Raw genomic sequence first — 25,816 nt, 5'->3', positions numbered from 1 at the left:
CTACAGTTTCAATGCAGTCCTGTATTCTTCATAACATTGCATTCCTTGATAGTAGTATCAGAGGTGATCCTATTTTATGTTCAAGCCATTTCTTAAAATAAAAGGTGAAGTCGCTGCTGTTTTAATAGGATCCTGTGGGTTACAAAAAGGCTCCTTTTTTCATCTGTCCTATTGTATTCCACCCTTTAAAAGATTATGTTGGGTTTTGAGCTAATCTGCAGTAGAATTTGGGATGCTGAGCAGAGTCTGCTGTGGCAGGTGCAAGGTCACAATGCATTTATGTTTCAGACTTTGTAAATTTTAAGCTTAACCTTTGAACAACCTTATGAAGGGGAGGGGAGGGGAGGGGAGGGAGAAAGAAAGAAAGAAAGAAAGAACGAAAGAAAGAAAGAAAGAAAGAAAGAAAGCTGTTTTAAAATGGATTTATGAAGTTCAAATCTGTATAAAAATAAAGAACCATACAAAGGGAGTGCAGAGGCCTTGAAGTTGCCCATCAACAGTATCTGAGCAGCGGACTGAGCAAGACACACAGGTCACCTGGTCAGTTCCCCCCCCCCCCATGGTTAGATGTATTGTATTTTTATTTAAATTATAGTTATTATTTCTAAATTTGCATCTATGCAAATTAGCACCTGCAAATTTTAAGCAAATTGGTGTCCTCTCTTTCAGCAATACATTCCCTTTTTTGGTGATGCATTCCCTCTTTTTTGGCAAAGGTTAAGTGGCCACTCTAACTGTAGACCTGGTAGAATCTCACCCAACCCAAAACAGCCACTAGTAAGAGGGGAAAAAATGGAATCCCATACTCCACCTGTCATCTAGCTTGACCTTTGCAAATAACTACATATCCCTCTTTCTGACTTTTAAATACACCACTGCCACTGGTAAGCCTCTTTTTGTGGTCATTTGACTTGTCTGCTGTACCATCTCAATTCTCTGACTGTTTGCTCAGATACAACCATCTGAAACTGCCACAGGTCATGGTGACCATTACAGAAGACAGTTGCAGAATGCTAATTAAACTAAAGCAAATTCACTGGCTGTCTAGAGAATGAAACAGCATTGGCAGTGCGTCAATCAATACCTTGGGTTGTCAGTATTTTATTGGTCCAACCAATAAACTATGTTCTGACAGGCAACAAGGATTGCAATATGAAAAGCCAGTAAAACCCTGATCTCAGATTCAGCACTGGCTACATCCCATCCAGCTCCACTTTCTAGCCCAGTCAGAACCATTATTTTTGCAATCAAAAGTTGGCAGCCCTACCATGATGCATTCTTAGAATATTCAAGGACCAGCCTTACATAGACCTATAGAGTCTGTCAATATAGCACAGTAATGTCCTCCTTTATCCCTGGCTACTGTCCTGGGTTGCAGGCAGAAGTACTTTACAACTCTCATACCTGATGCTTTTATTATTTTTATTGAGTTCTTCGTCACACTTTTGTTTTACCCTGCCCTTCTTCCAAGAGCTCATTGTTCTCTCCCCTACCCCTCTGGTTTTATAGAGATGCTGGGAATAGGCGGGCAGGGGTGAGAGGAATGGTTGTTTCACTTTTTAATGAAAACTTACCTAATTTTACACTTTTGAACCAATGTGCAAACCTAAGCTTAGTTATCCTTTGAAATGTGTGCTTCTTCCAATTTTGCAATGGAGTACTTCAATCAAAAAACGCATACAAAATGTATATTTTAGGGGAAAGTGCACACAAAAATGAATATGTTAGTGAAAATAACATGCAAAAATGCAATATATTAGAAAAATGCTTGCAAACATGTATATATTAGAGAAAAGTGCAAACAAAACTGCATGTATCCGGAGAAATGCACATAAAAATGCATAGGAATTTTCATGCAATTTTTAAAAAACAGCTCAAAGTTTGTGACAAACCAAACTTAAGAATGCAAAAATTCTCAAAGTTCAGAATGCATTGAATTTAAGATTGGAAAAATGAGAAACTGAGATAAACCAAAACTGACGAGTTCATCCACCCCTAGATGGAAATTGAATCAGGGCCCGTATATAAACAAAACACACGTTTCTGGCTAAGAAACTGAGCTGTGAACTAGGATGTACATGGTTCAAATCTTTCCTTAGTGGCCTTAGGCAAAGCACAGTCACTCTGCTCAGCTGTACGTACTTCTGGTGATACTAACATTGAACTACCCAGTACCAGGGGTGTTGAACCTCTTTCAGCCTGAAGACCAAATTCAGTTTCAAAGAAGCAGTCATGGGCCACATTCCAGTGGCAGATGGAGCCAAAGGCAAAAGGGATGTGGCCAAAAATTAAAAAAAAACACCACATAACAGCATATGTTAGCTTAAAGTTCTTCCTCCCAGTAACTGAGCCTTAGGAGAGGCATTTCAACCTTTTAGAAAAAAACATGTAAAAGCCAGCGTGGTGTAGTGGTGAGAGTGTTTGACTGGGAGCTGGGAGATCTGGGTTGTAGTCCCCACTCGGCCATGGAAGCTCACTGGGTGACTTTGGGCCAATCACAGACTCTCAGCCCAGCCTACCTCACAGGGTTGTCATTGTGCATATAGAATGGAGAGAAGGAGGATAATGTAAACCACCTTGAGTTCCTTGCAAGAGGAAAAAAGGCTGGATATAAATGCAATCAATCAATCAATCAATAAAAGCCGGGAAGCCAGCAAATGATTGGTGGTCGCCAAGAAAAGGGGTGAGGCCAAGAAAAGGGGTGTGGCCATCTGTGGTCCCCCAGAAGACAGACTGAGACCCCAGGTGGGCTGGATTTAGGATATGATCCTGAAATTCAACACTCCTGCCCTACAGCATTCATATCCTCCCAACATTTCACAGGTGAATATAGGAATGGACCTCCACCACACCTATATTCATGCCAAATCACTATTATCCTGAAATATTTTGTCAGCCACTCAAAATTCCCCTCAGCATCTGCAGTGTATACAATGGCAAGCTGTTTATGGACATTAATTTGTATGCATGTGCAGCCCACCAGAGATGCATCCCGCATTCAACCATTTAAACATGAACAATGGGAACACTAGGGGACATATACACAATTCCCTTCATGCATTGAATGAACATGAAGACATAGTTGTGGGGCTCTGTGGGCTACCCCTGCGTGTCCCCACAGACTGCGCTTCCCCACACTCCCTCAACAGATGTCCATTTGATGTTCATGAGAAAGAGTTGTCTGTGGATGCAGATGAGTACATGGAGAGTTCCTACATGTGACACAGGACACTGACCGGTCAGGGTCCCTCCTCACATGCAGGAGCCCTCCGTATGTATATCTCTATGAGTAGAAAATGCCCTTGGACAAACATCAAACAGACTTCCATCAGGAGAGTGTGGTGGTTGTGTGCAGCAACAGTGGTGGGTGGGGATAGACCGTATGTCTCCACAGCCCCCTCCATTCCACACATTCAACCCTCTTCTGTCACCGGCCAAGTTAGACATGATGTTAATTGGGTGAATGGGTGCATGTTTTTGTTACGTAAATAGCAGCCACGTCACTATAGTCTCAGAACCATAGTGGTTGGTAAAGGGAAGTTTATCCCTTTCTCTCTCTCTACCGTTGTCCTGACAAATATTGCCTTCCAAAGCTGCTACATGCACTTTGAGGAGAAGGTGTAAAAGCAAGCCACCCTTGAAATGCAAACAACAGCTTCAGAGAGAGGATTTCTGTCAGGACCAATACAGGGAAAGAAAAATGTCCTCTCTCCTTCCCACCCTTCATGGACCCAAGGCTGCTCAGGTTTCCTCCCAGGGCTGCTATTTCCATAATAAAAACCATGCACATTAATTGCATTCTCACAATTCATGTCACATCTATTTAGGCCTTTATGACCCTCACAAAATTTTATCCATGCATCCCGAAAAGCAAGAATAGGGACAGTGGTTTACCAGGGACAAGTACCATAAAATATGGATGGTCCTTGGCAGCGGTATGTTTGGAAGTACAGGTGCTGATTATAACACTCCCCATAGCCACACCGCCAAGGAGTAGCCAAAAATACAGGCAGTTATGTTGATCCATGTCAACAAACCAATTTGAGCAGGTTTCATCTCTACCAGGAGCAGATCTTTTACATTTTCCCATTCAAGACCAAGCTGCCCCAAAATGCATTACAACAGGGATAGCTATTCACAGCTATATATTGTTGCTGAGAAAATTCATTTCACCCCCACCTACTGTGAGGATTGCAGCTAAACTTGGAGGGAACTGGGAATTCTGAGGTGGGGGCTTTTAACTCCCACACATTGACTGTAATGGAAGGGGCTTTACTATGTCAGCAAAAGCTCTTTGGTAGGGAGGGTGTAAGAGGAAGAGGGGCCTTTGGATCTGGCAGATCCACACACCCCAAACATACCCCGTGACACACTTGGATTTCCCCCACACCACTGGTGGAATCCTTTTGGCAGAAAATCTATGCTGACAGAGATTTCTGTGGGTGTAACTATTGGCAGGTCTCCTTCTCGACCAGGAGAGCAGCACGTATGCCACATCCTAGGACACTTCAGCTGGCAATAAGATCACACCCTTAAGTGCTAAGTATTAGGACATGCTAAGCTTTGTTTTTCTGCCATCTGGCTCTAATCCCCCTCGCTTTATAAGACTTGAAGACCGTCGCAAACCCTATAATTTCCAGGAACATTTTCTATTCAAGCCACAGTGAAATGAATGTGATCTTTAGCTCTGGTGCAGCTCCCCTTTGTACAAAGTGACTTGCACACATGTTCAGGCAGACTGGATTTGGCCTTGTCTCTTTCTTTCTTTCTTTCTTTCTTTCTTTCTTTCTTTCTTTTAACTTATCAGGAAACCTTTCCCAAACTTGTTTTGCTTTGGTTTTATGCTGAAAAACAATGTGTCAATTCAGATTAAAAGGCACCCAGTTTGAAAGCAGCACACTTTCTATAAAACCGGTTTCTTTGACCCAGCTGATGGCAAAAAGCCTAATTTCTGATTATATGGATGCTATATTTATACTGGAAGTCTAAATATTTGATATAATTGTAATTATCCAGATTTTGCCTCAGGCCCACATCACTCTTTGAGTAAGCCATGACTGATAGCTTCTGTGGGAGCTTAATCACATCAGAGCTTTTCCCACATGTCACTATGCCGACACACAACAAGTAGCATTGCTGAGAGGAAGGGAAAGAGGGAGATGCCTCCATTTTAGAGTTGAGTCCAGGGACTACACAGGCGTTCTGTGTTTGGTTGAACCACTGCCTTATTTTCGAGCGCCACAAAACTACATTCAGGAAGCTCCATAATTAAAACAAGGGCCGAATTCATGAAATGATGAAGCATTTACTATTCAAGCCAAGGTAAATGATGTGCCTGAAATGTTTCACTGACTGAGCCATGCTTCATGTGAACAAAGAAGGCCTGGCAGAAAGGAATTCTTTTTATTTAGGTTGAGTCTGTACCCACAAATGGCAGAGCTGATACTAACATATATGCATTTTATTTTTTAAAAAGGCATATTCAGAATGCACAGATTTTTTTAAAAAGCATATTCAGAATGCTGACTTTTTTCTTCTGCTGTCCTTTTCCTACTGTGGTATAGAGTTATATACTGTGTGGGCCTGAGGCAAAATCTAGATAATTGCAGGTATTTAGAATCATAGAATAGTAGGGTTGGAAGGGGCCTATAAGACCATCGAGTCCAACCCCTTGCTCAATGCAGGAATCTAAGTCAAAGCATCCCTGACAAATGGCTGTCCAGCTTCATCCTGGATGCCTCCAGTGTGGGAGAGCCCACCACCAACCTAGGTGATTGGTTCCATTGTTGTATTTCTTTAACAGTCAGGACGTTTCTCCTGATGTTCAGCTGGAATCTGGCTTCCTGTAACTTGAGCCCATTATTCCGTGTCCTGCACTCTGGGATGATTGAGAAGAGATCCTGGCCTTTCTCTCTGTGACAACCTTTCAAGTACTTGAACAGCGCTGTCATATCTCCCCTCCTCAACGCTAAACATGCCCAGTTCTTTCAGTCTCTCCTGATAGGGCTTTGTTTCCTGTCCCCTGATCATCTTCATTGCCCTCCTCTGAACCCTCTCCCATTTGTCTGGATCCTTCTTAAAGTGTGGCACCCAGAACTGGACACAGTACTCCAGATGAGGCCTAACCAGTGCTGAGTAGAGAGGAACTAGTACATCACGTGATTTGGAAGCTATACTTCTATTAATGCAGCCCAAAATAGCATTTGCCTTTTTTGCAGCCACATCACATTGTTGGCTCACATTCAGCTTGAGATCTACAACAATTCCGAGATCCTTCTTGCTTGTAGTATTGTTGAGCCAAGTATCACCCATCCTGTAACTGTGCATTTGTTTTCTTTTTCCTAGGTGCAGAACTTGGCATTTATCCCTATTACATTTCATTCTGTCGTTTTCTGCCCACGCTGCAGTCTCTTAAGATCATTTGAATTCTGTTTCTGTTTTCCAGGGTATTAGCTATCCTGCCCAATTTTGTGTCATCTGCAAATTTGATCAGCATCCCCTGCACCTCCTCCTCCAAGTCATTAATAAAAATGTTGAAGAGCACTGGGCCCAGGACTGAGCCCTGCAGTACCCCACTCGTTACCTCTCCCCAGTTTGAGAAGATCCCATTGATAAGCACTCTTTGAGTCCGATTTTGTAGCCAACTGTGGATCTACCGGATCGTTGTTTCATCTAGCTCACTTTGAGCTAGTTCGCTCATCAAGATATCACGGGACACTTTGTCGAAAGCTCTGCTGAAGTTGAGGTATGTTATGTCCACAGCATTCCCACAGTCCGCCAGGGAGGTTACCTGATCAAAAAATGTGATCACATTTGTCTGGCAGGATTTGTTCTTGACAAATCCATGTTGGCTTCGAGTAATCACTGCATTGTTTTCAAGGTGCTTATAGACTGATTGCTTTATCATCTGCTCCAGAATTTTCCCAGGGATTGATGTCAGACTGACTGGTCTGTAGTTCCCAGGTTCCTCCTTTTTACCCTTTTTGAAGATAGGGACAACATTAGCCCTCCTCCAGTCATCTGGCACTTCACCCGTCCTCCATGATTTCTCAACAATAATAGACAGTGGTTCTGAGAGTTCTTCTGCCAGCTCCCTTATTACTCTAGGATGCAGTTCATCTGGCCCTGGAGATTTGAACTCATTCAAAGTAATTAGGTGTTCCTTGACCATATGCCTATCAATCTCAAGCTGCAATCCTGCCCCTTCAGCCTGTACTTCACCTTTGCCAGGGGGCTCATAGACCCTCTTTTGGGAGAAGACTGAGCCAAAATAGGAATTTAGCATTTCTGCCTTTTCTTTGTCATCTGTTATCATATTGCCATCCTTATTTAATAGCTGAACAACCATTTATTTCCTCTGCCTTTTACTATGCATGTAGCTGAAGAAAGCCTTTTTGTTGTTTTTAGCATCCCTCGCTAACCTCAGCTCGTTCTCAGCTTTAGCCTTCCTGACACCATCCCTGCAATTCTGTGCTATCTGCCTGTACTCTTCCTTTGTAGCTTGGCCCTCCTTCCACTTCCTATATGTGTGCTTTTTTTGTTTTCAGGTCATCTCTAAGCTTTTTGTGAAGCTTGTGTGTGTGTGTGTGTGTGTGTATAAAATTAACATTTATATACCACCTTATCTGCTAAAAAGCCATCCAGGCAATATATTTGAATTATAGGGCAAATTGCGAACTTACCACCTCAAAGTATCTGTCTGTATGGGTATCTACCTATAAAAGAAGCAGTTATCAACATTCTCTTTGCATGTCATTTTCCAAACACGCTGTTTCAAAATTCTATAGCTCCATGACTAAAGGTCATGACTAGGCTTGCCAGGTCTCCAGCCCTTGCCCGAACTTTCCGGTCCTCACCCTGAGTCTCCGGGCAGAAGGGGAGCGGCTAAAATCTCCAGGCGAGAGCTCTCCACCAGCTGTGGTTTTATTTTTCCCCCAAGCTGAAGGAGGAGGAGGCAGACACAGTGGAAGGGAATGGAGGATGGGCTACACAAGGCAACCTCCTCCTTCTCCTGTATGGTCCCCTCAGACTGCATCCACAGTGTGCACCCTTCTCTCACCAGACCAATCTTGGTGGTGAGAAGGGCAAGCTGGTATTCTTAGGTTGGCCTGGCAGGTATTGTGGCAGGGCAGAGTGGGAAGGAAAGAGGGAGTGAAAGAGGAAAGAAACGAGTGGCTAAAGGGTGAAAGTAGGGAAGAGGGAGAAAAAGACAAGAGTGGGAGGAAGACAGGAGGAAGAAAAGGGGGGGAAGACATGACGAGAGGGAGAAAATGGCCAGGAGGAGGCCCAGGAAGGCAACCCTCTAGAGATCATTTTAAGAGACAGCTGAGCCCCAGCGCTTGTTTTTTTCACGGGCAGAGCATATGATGATGATGATGATTGTGGTGGTGGTGGTGGTGGTAAAATAACATTGACATTATTTGCTTGTGTGCCAAGTGCTTTCAAATGATGGGATACAGTACATACAGCAACCCTATGTAGGTCTACTTAGAAGTACGTTTCACTGAATTCAGTGAGACCTACTCCCATGTAAGTATGTGTATGTGAAATGGGTTTTCCTCCTTCCCTCCCCACCTTTGCTTTCAGTGTTGGAGAAGCCAGCTCTGCTAGAAATTGCTCTATCTGTGTTGTTACTCTGGATACATTTGGGGGGTTGGGGGGTGGAACTGTTTGTAAATTTGGGCGCGGAATGATGCATCTGAGTCACATTGTGAATATGTGGTTCACATGTCCTTTTTGGTGGTGCAGGTTAACACATATTCGTGGCTAAATACCTCCTGTTTAACGTTTGCTGGGCCACGCTTGAAAAAACAACAAACATGTGATTATGTAACCCAAACTCTATGGCTTACAGTTATTGGCTCTTAATTGCCTGCTGCATCAGTTTGCCTGTGTGTGAAATGGGTTTCCTGGTCTGCCATCTCCCTTTAATTTAAATCTTGGAGAACCACAGACATTCACAGCTCAGTTTCTTAGCCAGAAACATATAATTTGTTTATATACAGGCCCTGATTCAATTTCCATCTAGGGATGGATGAATTCGTCAATTTTGGTTTCTCTCAGTTTCTCACTTTTCCATCTTAAATTCATCTGAACTTTGAGAATTTTTGCATTCTGAAGTTTGGGTTGTCACAAACTTCGGGCTGTTTTTTTAAAAAATTGCATGAAAATTCATACACATTTTTATGTGCATTTCTCCGGATACATGCAGTGTTGTTTGCACTTTTCTCTAATATACACGTTTGCAAGCATTTTTCTAATATATTGCATTTTTGCATGTTATTTTCACTAATATACTCATTTTTGTGCACACTTTCCCCATTTTGTATGCATTTTTTGATTGAAGTACTCCATTGCAAAATTGGGAGAAGCACACATTTCAAAGGATAACTAAGCTTAGGTTTGCACATTAGGTAAGTTTGCATTAGAATCATAGAATAGTAGGGTTGGGAGGGGCCTACAAGGCAATCGAGTCCAACCCGCTGCTCAATGCAAGAATCCAAGTCAAAGCATCCCCGACAGATGGCTGTCCAGCCTCCTCTTGAAGGCCTCCAGTGTGGGAGAGCCCACCACCTCTCTAGGTAATTGGTTCCATTGTCGTATTGCTCTAACAGTCAGGAAGTTTTTCCTGATGTGCAGCCGGAATCTGGCTTCCTGTAACTTGAGCCCATTATTCCGTGTCCTGCGTTATGTCCACAGCATTCCCACAGTCCACAAGGGAGGTTTCCTGATCAAAAAATGAGATCAGATTAGTCTGGCAGGACTTGTTCTTGACAAATCCATGTTGGCTTCGAGAAATCAATGCAGTGCGGCCATGTGGATGAAGGAATGGGAGTAGGCACAGAGGAATTGCCTCCATTTCCAGTGGCTTCCATTGTGAGAGGGCGAAACCTGATTCCGACTACAGCCACTAGGCTCATTGCAATGGGAGCTGCAGCACCAGTAGAGTCCCTGAGTGAGACCCTTTACTTTCTTCCCTGCAAGTGAATGCCTGCCATTCAGTTCTGTTGGGCAAAAGTGTCGCACTTGAAGACCACTGTGTAGTATGGCTTAACTTAGTAATCACCTCTCACCTAACCTAACAAGCCACCACCAGCAGAGACACCGGGGGTGGGGTGGGTGAGGGATTCCCCTCTTCTCCCTTCAGAAGACAGCCCAAGCATTGTAAGGGAGGGGGCGAAATGTATCCGGATTCTCCACCCAATAAACCTCAGGAGCCAGGTTGAGGCAGGGTGGAAGATGCAGGAGCAATGAACTTTTTGGAATGCAGGAGGAAGTATTCACTAGCTCCTTCTCAAGGACTGGAGGCAGTGGTGCAACTCGGTAATTTTAGGGCCAAAATAGGCATTACTTTAAAGCTGTATCTACCAGCCGCATCTTTTTTCCCATTTTACTTTACAGTAGGCACAGGGAGCAATCCAGATTTTAAAAACTGCCCTACCCCCCAACACGGACCAGGTTCCCAATCCAGATTGGGGGGCCCTGCACCTACTCTAGAGTTAGAAGAAGAAGAGGAAGACAAAGCTGCTAGAGTAATGTCTGTTTTGGCCCTTAGACTGTGGATTTAACCGTCTTAGAGGGTGGCTCTTTTGATGGTATTTTGTATTGCTCCACTCACTTCTAAATGGGGTAACCGAATAAACAACAACAACAACAAACTGTACTGCATTTTGGGGCCCTCCTGCTTATTCTACTGAGGGCCGATCTACATTGCGCCTGCCATTGCAATGAATTCGGTGTCCTGTTGGGTTAGACGCTCTCACATTAAAATGTGATTATCCACACTCACCCATTTTCCCCGTTGCGGTGCTTCATCGAATCCGTGAGCTCGGTTCACACTCGAGCGCTGTGCTGTTTTCCTGCTCTTAAAGATGGAGGCTCTCATTGGAGTATCAGAAACTCTTCCTGTTTCTGCTGATTCCATGCCCACCATGGATTCCATGCTCTCGACGGCCCCATGTCGTCTTCTGGCTACTGATTGGCATAGCTTCCTCAGCACTCAGTGTTTCCTCAGCAACAAGCAAAGGGCTGGGTGTGCGTGCGCTTGTCTGATCTCGGAAGCTAAGCCAGGTCGGCCCTGGTCAGTAGTGGGATGGGCGACCACCTGGGAATCAGGCTTCCTGCACTTAGCCAGGGGTTGTTCTATCCCTTCAAATGAGACTAAGTTTTACCCCCTTCTGTCGCCCGCTTCGGATTTTTTTTTTAATTAAGGAGTTATCGTCAAAGAATCATGGCTTCTCCGCGATTTTTTTTTTTTTCTAATTCAGGCATGATCTTCGAGGAGGACAAAATTGGTTACAGATTTGCATTTATATGTCTACATAGAGATTTAGAAATAATTACTATCATTTAAATAGAAATACAATGAATTTCACCATTGTGGGGAGGACTGTGACCAGTGACCTGTGTGCCTACTCAGGGCATCTCTACATTAAGGAAAAATGCATCCAGGCTTTCTTCTTCTGGAGTCTTTCTGTGTTCACTACGGGCTCCTTTAGACAGCAACCAAGAGAGACGACATGATTTGTAATTGAAAACTTGCCCTCTCAGCAATGCTCCATAAGGTTCAATGAAACAGTGCCATCTAGTGGCTGTATTATAGTGCAAAGTTGACTTTACACACTGGGGATATCCCGTGATATCCTGCAATAATTTTAAATAGTGCATTATCTCTGAACTTTTAAAAAGGGAGATTACCAGGAGAAGACGCAAGAGACATCCTGGAGGTTGACGAAATTGTGTAAAGGACCCACAACCTTCTGTGAGTGGCCAGTCATGAGCATGCAATAAATCGCTCCTGTGGAGAAGCCCTCAGTCTGCTGTTGATGGGAAACTTCTTGTGGTCTTCCTTCTTGTGGTTCTTTATCTTTAAACCGGACTTGGACTGCATAGCCCATTTAAATAAAGAAGTGTCCTCTGTAAAATAGGATACGTGGCCACCCTAATCCTTTGCTCTCAGCTTAATCTTTCTCACAGGATTGTTGTTACGATGATAAATAAGTTGACATTGACATGAATGTGTATTTTCTATAGGGCCTATTATTATTTTTTCTTTGCAAGTCTGCCCCTTGTTTATTGGTCTTGATATTATGTTACATTTCTTATTACAAGAGATTTCTAAACAACTTGTTGAGACAATCCAAACCAAATGAGCAGTGTAACTTTGGGGAGCCAACGTGCAAAATGGTAGGTCTTGGCAGAGGAGATGAAGTAGGACATTATTCTATGGTTTTGTAGAATGCATTTAACAGATGCATTTAACCCTTGGGATGCCAGCCTGAAAATGAATCCTTTCTCTATTAACTTTTCCTGAAGCTAAGAAAGACTTTTATTATACTGCAATTCCATGCATGGAAAATTTCACACATATCAAGAATCTCTGTCCCCGGCCCACTGCTATCCCACTCAAATGTATGTTCCCTTCAAATGTGTGTTCCCACCCCCATTCTCTATAAATTCCTCGTAAGAAGGGGAGGAAGGGAGAGAGGAGGGCATCCAAGGGATGAAAGAGGCTCAACAATGTATTGACGCAATACTCTCTATTTTTTTAAGAAATACCAAATACATTCATAGTAGATTTGACTTTGTGTATCCCGTGCCAACCCAAAAGCTGGCTTTTGTTAAGGTGTCTTATAAGGGGGGGGGGACTTTCATTAACAAGAAATTAAACTGTAGCTATGATGATACAGTGGTAGCATGCAATCATTTGAAATAATACAAGTGCTATCAAGAAATTCAAAGAATTTGCTTGTTTAAGACCACTGTTAAGGCTGTCTCACATTGGCTCAAACTCCAAAAAGCCAGGAAATGGGAAGCTAAGGCTGATGCCTTAACAGACATGCCCTGTGATCACTGGTGATGCTGTGCAATGCACATTTAGAAATTACTATAATTGAAATAGAAATACATCTCACTATACTGGGGAAGACTGTGACCAGGTGACCAGTTTACCTGCTCAGTCTGCTGTTGACGTGCTAACTGTTGATGGGCAACTTCAAGGCCCCACTCTCCCCTCTTAGGGTTCTGTATCTTGGATTAGACAGTCCTGCAAACAGAGGACACCTTCTGATAAAGGACTGTCTTCTGACAGCCCTTGAAATAGAGGACCGTCTCCTGTAAAGTACGACAAATGGCCACCCTATTTGTGCGTGCTACAGCTCTTCTGTAGCAAGCACAACTAAATCCATGCATTAAACCCTGAATTAAACATTTAATTAAGGAAACTGTTTTGATCAGTTGACTAATGCACTTGCTTAGACAACCCACTGCTGAGTAAATTATCACAGCAGGAGAGCAATGTGTGTGTAATAGGGTGTGTTATATGCCAAGCAGAGCATCCCTTTCATCATCTGTGAAATGGTGGAAGGTATGAAATCCATTAGGAATTGCTGCACACTTAAGACAAAGGAAGAGAGGGTGGACACATAACAGGTGTCAAAACTGAACTTTGGACTGTGACCTGACTTCTGTGCCTTATGCCAATCAACTGTGCAAAGACATAGTGGAAGAAAACACATTTCTGTGCATCGCCCATCAGTGGGTTTGGCACTATTTGAAAGCAAGCTGGAAGAAAAGCAGAATCAAAGCCACCCACATCAACACAGACACAGATCTGCATACAGCTTATGGACAGAGGGAGGTTTGCGTTCCTAAAGAGAAAGCTAAGATCTGAAAAACTTTATGCACAGCAAAGTTGTGTGAAAAAAAAATGATTTGTCACAGATTGTTGGGTCTACTTTGTTTGGGCATTTATGAGTACAGGACATACTTAATGATAGCTCAAATAAGCCAGCCTTCCCCAACTTAGGGTCCCCAGCTGTTGTTGGACTACACAGTTCCCATCATCTCCAGCCAACCTGGCCAATGATCAGGGATGATGGGATTTATAGTCCACCAATATCTGGGGACCCCCGCTTTATGCTAGTGGTGGGGGAGGACTGGCTTGCTCAAGGATTACTGCATAAAAAGGAAGAAGGGGGGGCAGAAAGAAAAAAAGGATGACCTGCCCACTTTTGGCTCTGGCCCGCCCACGTTTGGCTCTGGCCCCGCCTACTGCTGGTTTCAGCCCCACTCACCATCATCCTGCAGTGTCTGACAGATTACCCATGAGGGAATGCAGCCCTAGCCAGCATGATGTAGTGGCTAGGGCGTTGGACTGGGAGCCAGGAGATCCGGGCTCTAGTCCCCACTCAGCCATGGAAGCTCACCAGGTGACTTTGGGCCAGTCACAGACTCTCAGCCCAACCTACCTCACAGGGTTGTTGTTGTGAGGATAAAATGGAGAGGCTAATGTAAGCTGTGTTGGGTTCCTCACAAGTGGGAAAAAGGCAGGATATAAATGCAATCAATCAATCGAAAAAAGTTACCCACCCCTGTGGTACAAGGAGACATTTCGAATACATCAGGCTTTTAGCTAGATCTGAACCAAGAAATGAGCAAACGAAATTCTCCTAAACTTGACACAAATAATTTTTTTACTCTGAAAATTGTAGTAAACTGTGCACTAGGGACTCCCTGTGTATGGTGTGATGATCTATCAACGTTGTTTTTTAACTAGATCTCAACAAATAAATCAATTGCATTCTCCTGAACTTGCAGAATTTAGTATTTTTAAATCTTTCTAGAAAACTGAGCTGTAGGGGCTCCCTCTCTATGGTGTGATCTGACACTAAGAATTCAGAGTTCAAACTGCAGCCATGTGTTGCTTACCATTCAGTGCTCAGCTGCCTTGAACAGAAGAGGATATTTGTTTTGCATGCCATATGCAACCTGGCCTCTTGTATTTGTTGTTCTGTGTGGTTTGGAACAATGTTCCCCAAGCCAATGACAAATGCTGCATCTATTAGACACGGCTGGCATCAATGCCCAATTGTTCTGGACATGTAGGCTGAAGAAATATGGATGGAATTAGGACTGTGCCCTGGAGAGAGTAGCATGATGCAAGTGGCAAAGAGAGTACTTTTACCATCTTCTGCTGGCCATTCAACAGGCAAGGAACTAGAAGAACTGTGCTCCCTTTTTATACAGGACGTAATAGATGAGTACAAGCAAACCACTCTGCCACAGGACTCAGCGGGTGTCAATTGCCTGGCCTCTGAGGATCTTGCCCAAGAGGAGATAAAACCAGAGAACGTTAAGACAGCAGCTGGGACAGAATATAACAATTCCGTCATGAGCTTCTTTAAAACACTGGTAAGATTTTGCCATCATTTTTTCCTCTATAGAACTAGTGTCAACTGTAAAATAAGATTGCTGTCAAAACAACAAAGAGTCTTGTGGCACCTTAAAAGACTAACACATCTCTTCTGGCATAAGCTTGGTTAGTCTTTAAGGTGCCGCAAGACACTTCATTGGGTTTTTTTTGTTGCAACAGACGGCTACCTCTTTGGAAATTGCTGTCAAAGTCATTTTTGGTGGGTTGTGGGGGGAAATTTAGGAGGGGAATGATTTGCACCTTTGGCAAAACAAATTAACAGCAAATGCTACAAAGGGTTGAGGTCAATGTGAAATGATAAAAAGGGAAAATAGAGTGTCCGGATAGTTCAGCAAGGCAGAAAACCACTTACTGGTCTTGTTTAAGAGAAGTTTTGAAATATAACAAAACTGTTTCAGTTACTGAGGCCTGAGGATGCGGACAAGGTGCTTGGCCAAGTCCGATCGACCACTTGTGTGCTTGACCCTTGCCCTTCATGGCTTATTAAATCAAACAAGGAGGGGTTGTCCGGCTGGGTCCAGGAGGTTGTAAATTCCTCCTTGAGAGAGGGAGTGGTGCCTGCCGCTTTAAAAGAGGCAGTAATTAGACCACTCCTGAAAAAGCCTAACCTGGACCCAGAGGATGTTAACAATTATAGGCCAGTGGCCAACATCCCCTTCCTGGGCAAGGTGCTTGAGTGCGTGGTTGTAGGACAGCTCCAGGCACTCTTGAATGAAACGGATTATCTAGATCCATTTCAATCGGGCTTCATGCCTGGTTTTGGAATGGAAACTGCCTTGGTCGCCCTGTGGGATGACCTCTGCCGGGAGAGGGACAGGGGGAGTGCGACCCTGTTGATTCTCCTGGACCTCTCAGCGGCTTTCGATACCATCGACCATGGTATCCTTCTGGATAGGTTGTCTGGGTTGGGAGTTGGAGGCACTGCACTACAGTGGTTCCGCTCCTACTTGGATGGCCAATTCCAGAAGGTGGTGCTGGGGGATTATTGCTCTGTGCCATGGCAATTGTGCCATGGGGTTCCACAGGGCTCTATTTTATCCCCCATGCTGTTTAACATCTACATGAAACCGCTGGGGGAGGTTATCCGGAGGTGTGGGCTGAGGTGCCATCAATATGCGGATGACACCCAGCTCTACCTCTCTTTCTCATCAAAACCAGGTGAGGTAGTGGCTGTTCTGAACCAGTGCCTGGGCACGGTAATGGACTGGATGAGGGCTAATAAACTGAAACTCAATCCAGACAAGACGGAGGTACTGTTAGTGGGTGGTTCGTCTGCCCGGCTAGGTGATATTCAACCTGTTCTGGAGGGGGTTGCACTCCCCCTAAAGGATCAGGTTCGTAGTTTGGGGGTGCTCTTGGATCCAGAACTGTCACTTGAGGCACAGGTGAACTCAGTGGCACAGAGCACTTTTTATCAGCTTAGGCTGGTATACCAACTACACCCTTATCTGGACAGAGATAGCCTAGCTACAGTTATCCATGCTCTGATAACTCTCGTCTGGATTACTGCAATGCGTTATACGTGGGGCTGCCTTTGAAAACGGTCCGGAATCTTCAGCTGGTCCAAAATAGGGCAGCAAGATTGTTAACAGGGACTGGCCTGCGAGCTGATATTACGCCAGTACTTTTCCAGCTGCACTGGCTGCCAGTCCATTTCCGGGCCCAATTCAAAGTGCTGGTGTTAACATTCAAAGCCCTTAACGGCTTGGGGCCAGGTTACCTGAAGGATCGCCTCCTCCCATATGTGCCTGCCCGGACCTTAAGATCATCATCAGCGGCCCTTCTCCGTGAGCCCCTGCCAAAGGAAGTGAGGCGGGTGGCTACTAGGAGGAGGGCTTTTTCTGTTGTGGCACCCCGGCTCTGAAATGAGCTCCCTAGTGAGGTTCGCCTGGCGCCTACATTGTACTCCTTTCGGCGCCAGGTGAAGACCTTTTTATTTTCCCAGGCATTTTAGCTTTCTAAATTTTTATCTTTGCTGTTTTAAATCTGTATTTTAAACTCCTGTACTGCTGCTAGGTTTTATTGTGGTTGTATTGTTATATTGTGGTTTTAATGTTCTATATATTTTAAATTGTTTTATTGTGTGTTGTTTGGTTTTAATTTTTGTGAACCGCCCAGAGAGCTTCGGCTATTGGGCGGTATAGAAATAAATAAATAAATAAATAAATATAAATAAATGGTAGAAAAATGGATCTTAATTGTTCATTAAAGGGGCGTGACTTTTATTCATTGACTGTGAAGGTTAGAACAAAAGCATCAGTTACTCTAGTTTTTTCAGCAGTAGCACTTCTAATTAGGCACAACTAAGAGAACTGTGTCACAGTTCTAGAAGAAGGAAAAAAAGCTACATTAGCGGTGCAATCACAGGCCTCTTTATTCAGATATAATGCCCATTGAGTTCAATGGCACTTACTCCCTTGTAAATGTGGATGGGATCGCATCTGAAGGCTGCAATCCTAAACACACTTACTAGGGAGTAAATACCAGTGAATATAGTGTGGCTTACTTCTGAGTAAACATGCATAGGATTGCATTGTCAGTCTAATAAAATATCAACGTGAGATGACAGGAGATGTTACCAAGGAGCTCAATCATTTCAGTGAAGATCTACATGCTTCTCCAACATGTGTTTGACTCTGTCTTTTGGTGACTTCTTCAGCAAGGTTTTCATAGACTAGAATAGAATTTACTGAATTAGTCCACAGACCATATCAAAAGAGAACAAAATAAAATACATTTAAAACTCCACGTAAAAGTATACACGAAACAGAATTTTATATCTGGTCGTTACTATAACAAAAATACAAGTTCAGATATAAATAACTGCAATGGAGGAAATACAGGTCAGAATGAATGTATACCCACAAAACTCAGGGTCTTCACTACAGTTAACTGAGATGGATTCCAATTAACTCTACCTAAGGCTAGAAGGCTTTACAGCATAGGAGGCAGGCCTCATACTGGTTCATTCCTTTGAAGCTTAATTTTTCTTTCATTTTTCAAAACTTTTTATTTAATAAGGGCTCTAAACAGTGTTCTCTAATACTGTATTCACACACCAGAATTGAATTCAGCTAGTTTAAGGGCATAAGAATGTACAAAATGAATTGCTGTATAGGCCAAAGTTCCTTTAAGACCAGCATTATGTTTTCAACAGTGGAAAGTTAGATGCTTTGTTTATTTGTTTATGTGATTTGTACTCTGCCCTTCTGCAGTGAAAATGGCATTCAAGGCAGCTTACAATAATGGAAACTAAAAGAAACTTCTTCAGGGTACACAAGCAGGTCATGACAGTTATGGCTTTTCCCTGTTCCTCCATCCCCATCAACTGGAAGTCAGAAATATACTACCTCTGAACATCAAAGTCCCAGTTAGCTGTGATTCCAGTTAATAGCCATGGCAAGGGCTGCAATCCCAATATGAACTCCTTGCAAGAGGAAAAAAGGCGGGATATAAATGTTATAATAATAATAACAACAATAACAACAAACACAGCAAGTCCCATTGAAGCCAGTGGGCTTACTTCTGGGTTGACACGTGTAAGAGCGTGCTCTAAGATACCTATTCTGCATTTGTCTAATATATAAAATTTTGAGGTCAAAAGATTTCGTTTCTTATAAAAGCATGGAAGTAGAATTTCCTAGAGCATCCTGGAGGCTGGAGACAGATGGCCCTTTTAAAGCAGCCTGCCCCAATCTGATGCCTTCCAGATGTGTTGGACTGCAACTCCCAGCAAAGGGCTAGATGTGCCTGATCTCGTAAGCTAAGCAGGGTCAGCCCTGGTTAGTACTGGGATGGGGGACCACCTGGGAATCAGGCTTCCTGCACTGAGCAGGGGGTTGGGCTCGATGGTCTTGTAGGCCCCTTCCAATCCTATGATTCTATGAATCCCAGCCTGGCTGGCTGGGGCTACTGCAGCCCAACACATCTGGAGGGCACCAAGTTGGAAAAGGCTGTTTTAAAGAGTACTGAAGGTGGTGTTATACATTATACATTGTAGGTATGTTATGCACCTGCTCATAATCTCCGGTGCAGAAACTCAGGCTCAGGGGCCAAATCCTGCCCTTCTGGGGTCCCCAAATGGCCACGCCCCCTTCCACTGGGGCTACCCCATCCCCCCCCGTTCGTGGTTTCCCTGCCTTTGTGCAGTTTTTCCCCATTCTAAAATGTTGAAATGCCTCTCATAATGCTTAGTTACTGGCAGTTAGAGCTGTTAGCTAAAATAGGCTGGTGTTTTGGGCCCCTCCCCTTTGGCCCTGCCCACCACTCAAATGCAGCCCCTGAGAGCTTCCCTGAAATGGAATTCAGCCCTCGGGCTGAAAGAGGTCCAACACCTCTGCTCTAGCGAAATAGCCTTTGTGGTTTTTTGGAAGCACCACAAAGACTTACAAAATGTGCAAAACCAGAAATAACAACGAAACGCGTGTACGCACACACACCGCAAAAAAATGAGTGTACATGATGGGGGCTCTATGCAAAAGAGGACACGGTTCCGTGCCTTTAATTACGTTATTAGTTGTGCAGAAGAGAGAAGGTCAGCAGCTTATCGTGCTCAAGTTACACCTGCTGGAATTCCCTCTTCTACACAACTATTAAAGGTGCAGGGGTCCTGTCCTCTTTTTGAATTGTATACACTACATGCAGTGGTGGTACTTTCAGCTCTCTATGGGACCCCCCCCCCCAGTCATCAATCTTCTTCACCCTGACAGGTGCTTGTCTAATTTGTTCTTGAAGACTTTATAGCCTCCTTCTGTAGTTTGTTCCAGGTTTGAATCGTTTTTACAGTTAGGAAGCTCTTCCTAGCACTTAACTTGAATTTGTCTCCGTATTTTAAAACTACTGGCCCTTGTCCAGTCTTCCTTTGCATATTCTCAGTTTTAAATCTGGAGATTTAAATGTTTCCCTTCTGGCTCAAGGCCAGAGATACTGTCAAGGTTTGGTTTGGTCTTTAATACTGCACATTTCATGGATTGGGTTTGTCTTCTTGAATTGAAAGGTTTCTCCAAGCAAGACGGACTCCAAGGCTGGTTCTGAGGATAAGGTGAGTGTTTGTTCCTGACAAAATGGACCTCTCTTTTTCCTTAGAATACCTGATTAAGATGGATCAATGTGCGTCTTGGGGCTGGTTCACACACACATGTACATCTGAAGGTACAGTGAAAATCATTGCATTTGAGTTGACATCAGGCAATACTAAGGCTCTACCTGTGGTGTTAGTGCGATTTATTATTTAATTTAAGGCAAACCCTATGCATGTTTAGACAGAAAAAAAAAAGTCCTACAGCTCCCAGAATTCCCCAGCCAGCTATGCTATGCTGGCTGGAGGATGCTGGGAGTTGTAGGAGTTCTTTTCTATCTAAACCTACATAGGGTTGTGCCCTTATTGCATTTTTATCTCATCTTTCCTTCAAGGAGCTTTGGGTAATGCACGTGGTCCTTGCCCTATTTTGTATTTTCAATGACTTTGTCATGTGGGTTAGACAGACTGGCCCATGGGCATCCAGATTCACAGCTGAGTGAGAATTTTAAGCCGAGTCTGATTTTTCTATAGATTGGCTCAGTGACTGCTTGATGTTGTACCTATGAAGCCACCCATAAGAATGTCAGATTAGGACTAAGGAGACCTGGGCTCAGTTCCCACTCAGCCATGAAGCTCACGAGGAAACCTTGGGCCGAGTACTATGTCTCATCCTAGTCTTCATTACAGGGTTGTTGTGAGGATAAAATGGGACAAGGGAAGAATGATGTACGCCACCATGAAATCCTTGGATGAAGTCAAGAAACTCCTCCCTATCTTGGTTTTATACAGTTTAATTATAAGCTTTGTTTGGGGAATAATATTAGGGCCTCTTTACAGACATCTTTCGGTGTACACCAAAATTTAAAAGATTGAAAGTGATGGAAAGGCATTTGTAGACACATCTATCATACAGGTACATGTGTAAGAGAGTCAGAGGGCTTCAGCTATTGGGCGGTATAGAAATGAATTAAATAAATAAGACTGCCCTCTGTTCTTTGTTGAATGAATATTGGCACACCTGAGGGTTTTGTTTTTGTTTGTGTGGTTTTTAAATTATCATCATTTTCCTATATATTGTATGAAAAATGACCATTAGAACTTAGAAATGACCCTTTTGCTGTTTGTTTCAGCACTTGTCACAATGCCTAAGCTCCATGTTTTAAATGCAATAAACATAAAAAGAGCTGTGCTGGATCAGACCAAGGGCTTCTCTAGCCCAGCATACGGTTCCTAGTGGAGTGGCCAACCAGATGCCCATGGGAAGCCCACAAGTAGGACATGAGGACAATGGCACCCTCCCACTTATGTTTCCAGCAAGTGCAACTGATATACAAAGGCATGCTCCCTCTAATGCTGGAGGTAATATATAGCCATCATGACTAGTAGCCCTTAATAACCAGTGGCAAACATATAGATTAAGGGTGCAATCCTATGCATTGATTGATTGATTGATTGATTGACTGATTTGATTTCTTAATCACCCATCTGGCCAGTCAGCCAGCCACTCTGGGTGATGTACAATGGTACAATTTAAAACAGTAAAATTATACATTAAAACATTATTTAAAAATACCCTAAAAGGTAAAGGTAAAGGTGTCCCCAACCAGTCGTGTCCGACTCTAGGGTGTGGTGCTCATCCCCGTTTCTAAGCCAAAGAGCCAGCGCTGTCCGAAGACGCTTCCGTGGTCTTGTGGCCGGCATGACTGAACACCGAGGTGCACGGAACGCTGTTACCTTTCCCGCCGAGGCAGTACCTATTTATCTACTTGCAATGTCTTGCTTTCGAACTGCTAGGTTGGCAGAAGCTGGGACTGAAGACGGGAGCTCACTCCGTCACGCAGCACTTGGGTCTTGAACTGCTGACCTGCCGACCTTCCAGTCTGCAGTTCAGCGTCTTAACCACTAAGCCACCGCGGCCCCTTAAAAAAAATACCCTAACCCACCCCAAATGCCTGCCTGAATAACCAAGTTTTCAGTGCGTGGCAGAAGCTCATTAAAGAGGGGGCATGGCGGAGTTCCCTAGGGAGGGAGTTCCACAGAGTAGGGGCCACCACAGAAAAGGCCCTCTCCCTCGTTCTCACCAGCCTAGCTGTCCTGGTTGATGGAACAGAGGGAAGGCCATCCGAGGCTGATCTTGTTAAGCAGCCTGTCTGGTGTTGCTGGAGGCAGTCCTTGAGATAGGCTGGGCTGGAACCGCATAGGGTTTTAAAGGTCAAAACCAACACCTTGAATTTGGCACGGAAAACAACTAGTAACCAGTGCAACTCTTTCAGCACCGGAGTGATGTGATCACACCGGCGGCTGCCTTTAATCAGGCGAGCCGCCGCATTCTGCACCAGCTGCATGTTTAGGCAGAAAGAAGTCCTACAACTCCCAGTATTCCCCAGCCAGAAAAAAAGTCCTACAACTCCCAGCATTCCCCAGCTAGTAATGGCTGGCTGAGGAATGCTGGGAGTTGTAGGATTTTTTTTCTGTCTAAACGTGCATAGGATTGCAAATTAATTTCTGGTAAAAGGAGAATGTGAGCCATATCCTTTGGTTCACTGGAATTCCATCTCCTGCATGGAACATAAATGTATGGATCGGCCTTGTACCAAGTCAGATTATTGGTCCATCCATCCCAACATTGTCTACTTAGGGTCCCTGAAGCTCTCCAGAGTCTCATATAGAGATCTTTCCCATCACCTGATACCTGAAATCCTCTTAACAGGAGGTGCAGTTTATTAAGATTTCAAAGTCTGATGCTATATCTTTCTTTGGGATTTTGTATGCAGTGTGTTAATTTACATATTTTTATATCATGCTGTGCTTAAGAAAATGTGCCCTCCAGACTAATAGTCCTCACCTGAATGACTATACAGAAGGGACAACACACACGTTAATAAGGAAAGAGTTCCACCATTTTTGGGGCCACCACTGAGAAGACCCTCTCTCTTGTGCCTGCCAGCTGAAACGATCTCAGTGGCAAGCACTGGAGAAGGACTCCTCACGCACATCTTAATGTATGGGTAGGATTTTATGGGTGAAGGCATTTCTTCAAATAATCTGGTCCCAAGGCATTTAGGGCTTTAAAAGTTAAGGCCAGGGCTTTGAGTTGTTTGCAAGCCCCCTTGAATTAAATGGAATTGCAATAGTGCAATTGTTTAACTGTGCTTTAGGCAGCCCTGGGGTTCACTGAAAGCTGATCAGGGGTTCCTTAATGGGGAGATGTCATGGCATACGAGCTTCCTTGAAACATCACTTGCCTACCACTTTTGATTTTCCCCTATAGTGTGGAATCACAGGAAAGTGCTGGATGTATTCTAGGTTCTGATCATGCAGGGCTGTTGTGACACCAAACATATTGATTGGCCAGTGATCCACATGAGCTCAGCATGTGCCTTAGAACATGTCTCAAAACATTCTTCAATGTGCTGGACTTCTATGGCAAGAAGTGGGGTTTCCTCAGAGAATCAATAGGTTTCTCTGAAGGCAGAATATTTGAACAGTGCATATAGTGCTGCTTATGCAATTGTGCAATCATAGTGGAAATTGTTCCAAGTGATTCCCTTAAGGATTTGTTGTTGGAAGTTTCTGTTTTGGAGAAACTGAAAGGTGATTATCAAAACAGTGAAATACAGAATTCTCGTCAATTAGGCAGGGTGTGTGTATATGTGTAGTAGTTTCTGACGAAAGAGTGCATATCTTGCTGATGCATATTTTGAGCAAAAGGAAAATGGAGTATGCAATGGAGATTCAGCTCTGAATGATGTCGCACAAAGGGATCTCAAACAGGACATGGTGGGCAGCTTGCTGAGAAGATGGCATCCGATTCCCTGGTGAAAAGCACCAAGAAAAAGAAGCCAGACAGCCCCAGATTAGGACACAGTACATTTAGCAAACTGTTTAGGCATAAGGTTGGTACTGGAGAGTAAAACATCAACCACCCAGAACCCTGAATGGCAACAGATGAGTCTTAAGATTGTTAAACCAGAATGACAAATTGCAATAATTGAACATTAAAAAGAGCAAAATCAGGCCAGGTGTTTTAGCAACTCCCCTCCCAAAAAAAACAAGCAAGAGGAAGTGCCTCAAGCCTTTTGGAGTCCGGAAATTCGCCCCTTGAGTAACATCTGTGAATTCGGGGTTCGGGGGGGGGAAGATCCCACTGACCACATCATAATGACCCTTACCTGTGTCATTTTAATAAGTCCCCCTCACTAACAGCACCCATGTTGCCTTTAACCAGATCTGACAAACAATTCAGATTTTTTAAGTGTCATTTACAATTAGCATTCATATTGCAGAAGGGGAGGGGGGATGAGGCTGAGAACAGGCTACTCTGAGAATTCATTGATACTGGAACCTCAGATTTCCCAGTTTACAGTCTTATCACTCCGGTGTACCAGCTTCCATGTTATGTTCCTTCAGAACGCTTTTGCTAGAAGTATATGACCACATTCGGGTGACATTTCTTGGCTTCACAAACCTATATGTACAAGCCATTTTCTTGTGCATGAAGCTCCCGTATGCATGCTGGCAAACAAACCGGGATGTCCTCTTCCACTAACTATAGTTTCCTGATTTTTTTCTGAACCAGGAAGCTATGGTTGACAACTTCAGAACAAGCCAGGGTATTAAACCATAGTTTGATACTGTTTTCATGTTCTGGCTTGTTCCAGAGCTGTCAGCCATAGTTTCCTGGTTCAGAAGAATCGGGAAACATCTTGGTTTGTTTGCCAGCTCACACAAAGAGAGGAGTAAAGAGGAAAAGTCTTGTTTATATATTATTAAACTGCAATATAATCATCCAGACTCTCCCTATATGATTGTTAATTGACAATTTACATGTACCTCTATGTTTTCCTTTAACAAATAACAGCTTTGGATGTGGGGCTGGGGTAATTTGCATTTGAAAATTGTGTGGGGAGAAAGTGTTAAACTCTCCTCCTGCAGTGCTGTGGTCTGATCCAAATCACTCCCCCACCCCCGCTGCCCAAAAAAAGCATGCAGCTGTGTTGTTGTTGTTGTTTTAAGTGAAGGCATGGGAAATCCAGCTATGGATCTTAATGTCTAGTCTAGTTTGGTCCTAAGATGCATAAGAGTCCAATAGGCATGGAACATAATTTTTGGTTGCACTAGTTTCAGCTTAATACCAAGTGAAAAGAAATGCCCTTAAGGCTTATTTCCATTGCACTAGCTGAAATCTTGGAAGGAGTATTCCTCCTAAATCCCTCGCAGCCCATCAAAAGATGGAGCCTGACTGACTTCATATATTGTACTATTTCTGCTTGAACATTGGGCAAACTCCATTAATAGTAGCAACTGACTCCTGTTCATGTTAACAGTGCTTGCACAGGAGATCTTCTCAGTGGGTTATATTTCTTGGCTTTCATACAGGGAGATGTGTGACTGCAGGACAAAGTTATCATAGAATCATAGAATAGTAGGGTTGGAAGGGACCTATAAGACCATCGAGTCCAACCCCCTGCTCAATGCAGGAATCCAAATCAGTGCATCTCTAACAGATGGCTGTCCAGCTTCATCCTGAATGCCTCCAATGTGGGAGAGCCCACCACCTCCATAGGCAATTGGTTCCATTG

The 25,816-nt window shown here is 43.7% G+C and overlaps 1 protein-coding gene across 2 annotated transcripts in view; it reads left to right on the top strand.

Annotated features, from left to right (window-relative positions):
- Positions 1-25,816, top strand: part of BCAS1 (brain enriched myelin associated protein 1) — a 92,934-nt gene that overhangs the window by 43,962 nt on the left and 23,156 nt on the right. The window contains exons 5-7 of one of the 2 annotated variants that reach the window (XM_084854176.1): positions 15,028-15,192; positions 20,211-20,255; positions 23,996-24,130. In XM_084854176.1, the coding sequence (XP_084710302.1) occupies positions 15,028-15,192; positions 20,211-20,255; positions 23,996-24,130 (345 nt within the window). The remainder of the gene's footprint in view (positions 1-15,027; positions 15,193-20,210; positions 20,256-23,995; positions 24,131-25,816) is intronic. The other variant, XM_084854177.1, reaches the window with a different exon arrangement.

The sequence above is a fragment of the Heloderma suspectum genome, chromosome 4, assembly GCF_057233095.1.
Source record: "Heloderma suspectum isolate Gila_16-S chromosome 4, 16-S_ref, whole genome shotgun sequence".
Classification (NCBI taxonomy): Eukaryota; Metazoa; Chordata; class Lepidosauria; order Squamata; family Helodermatidae; genus Heloderma; species Heloderma suspectum.
Note: the sequence above shows the minus strand (reverse complement) of the source record. Positions and strands in the feature narration are given on the sequence as shown.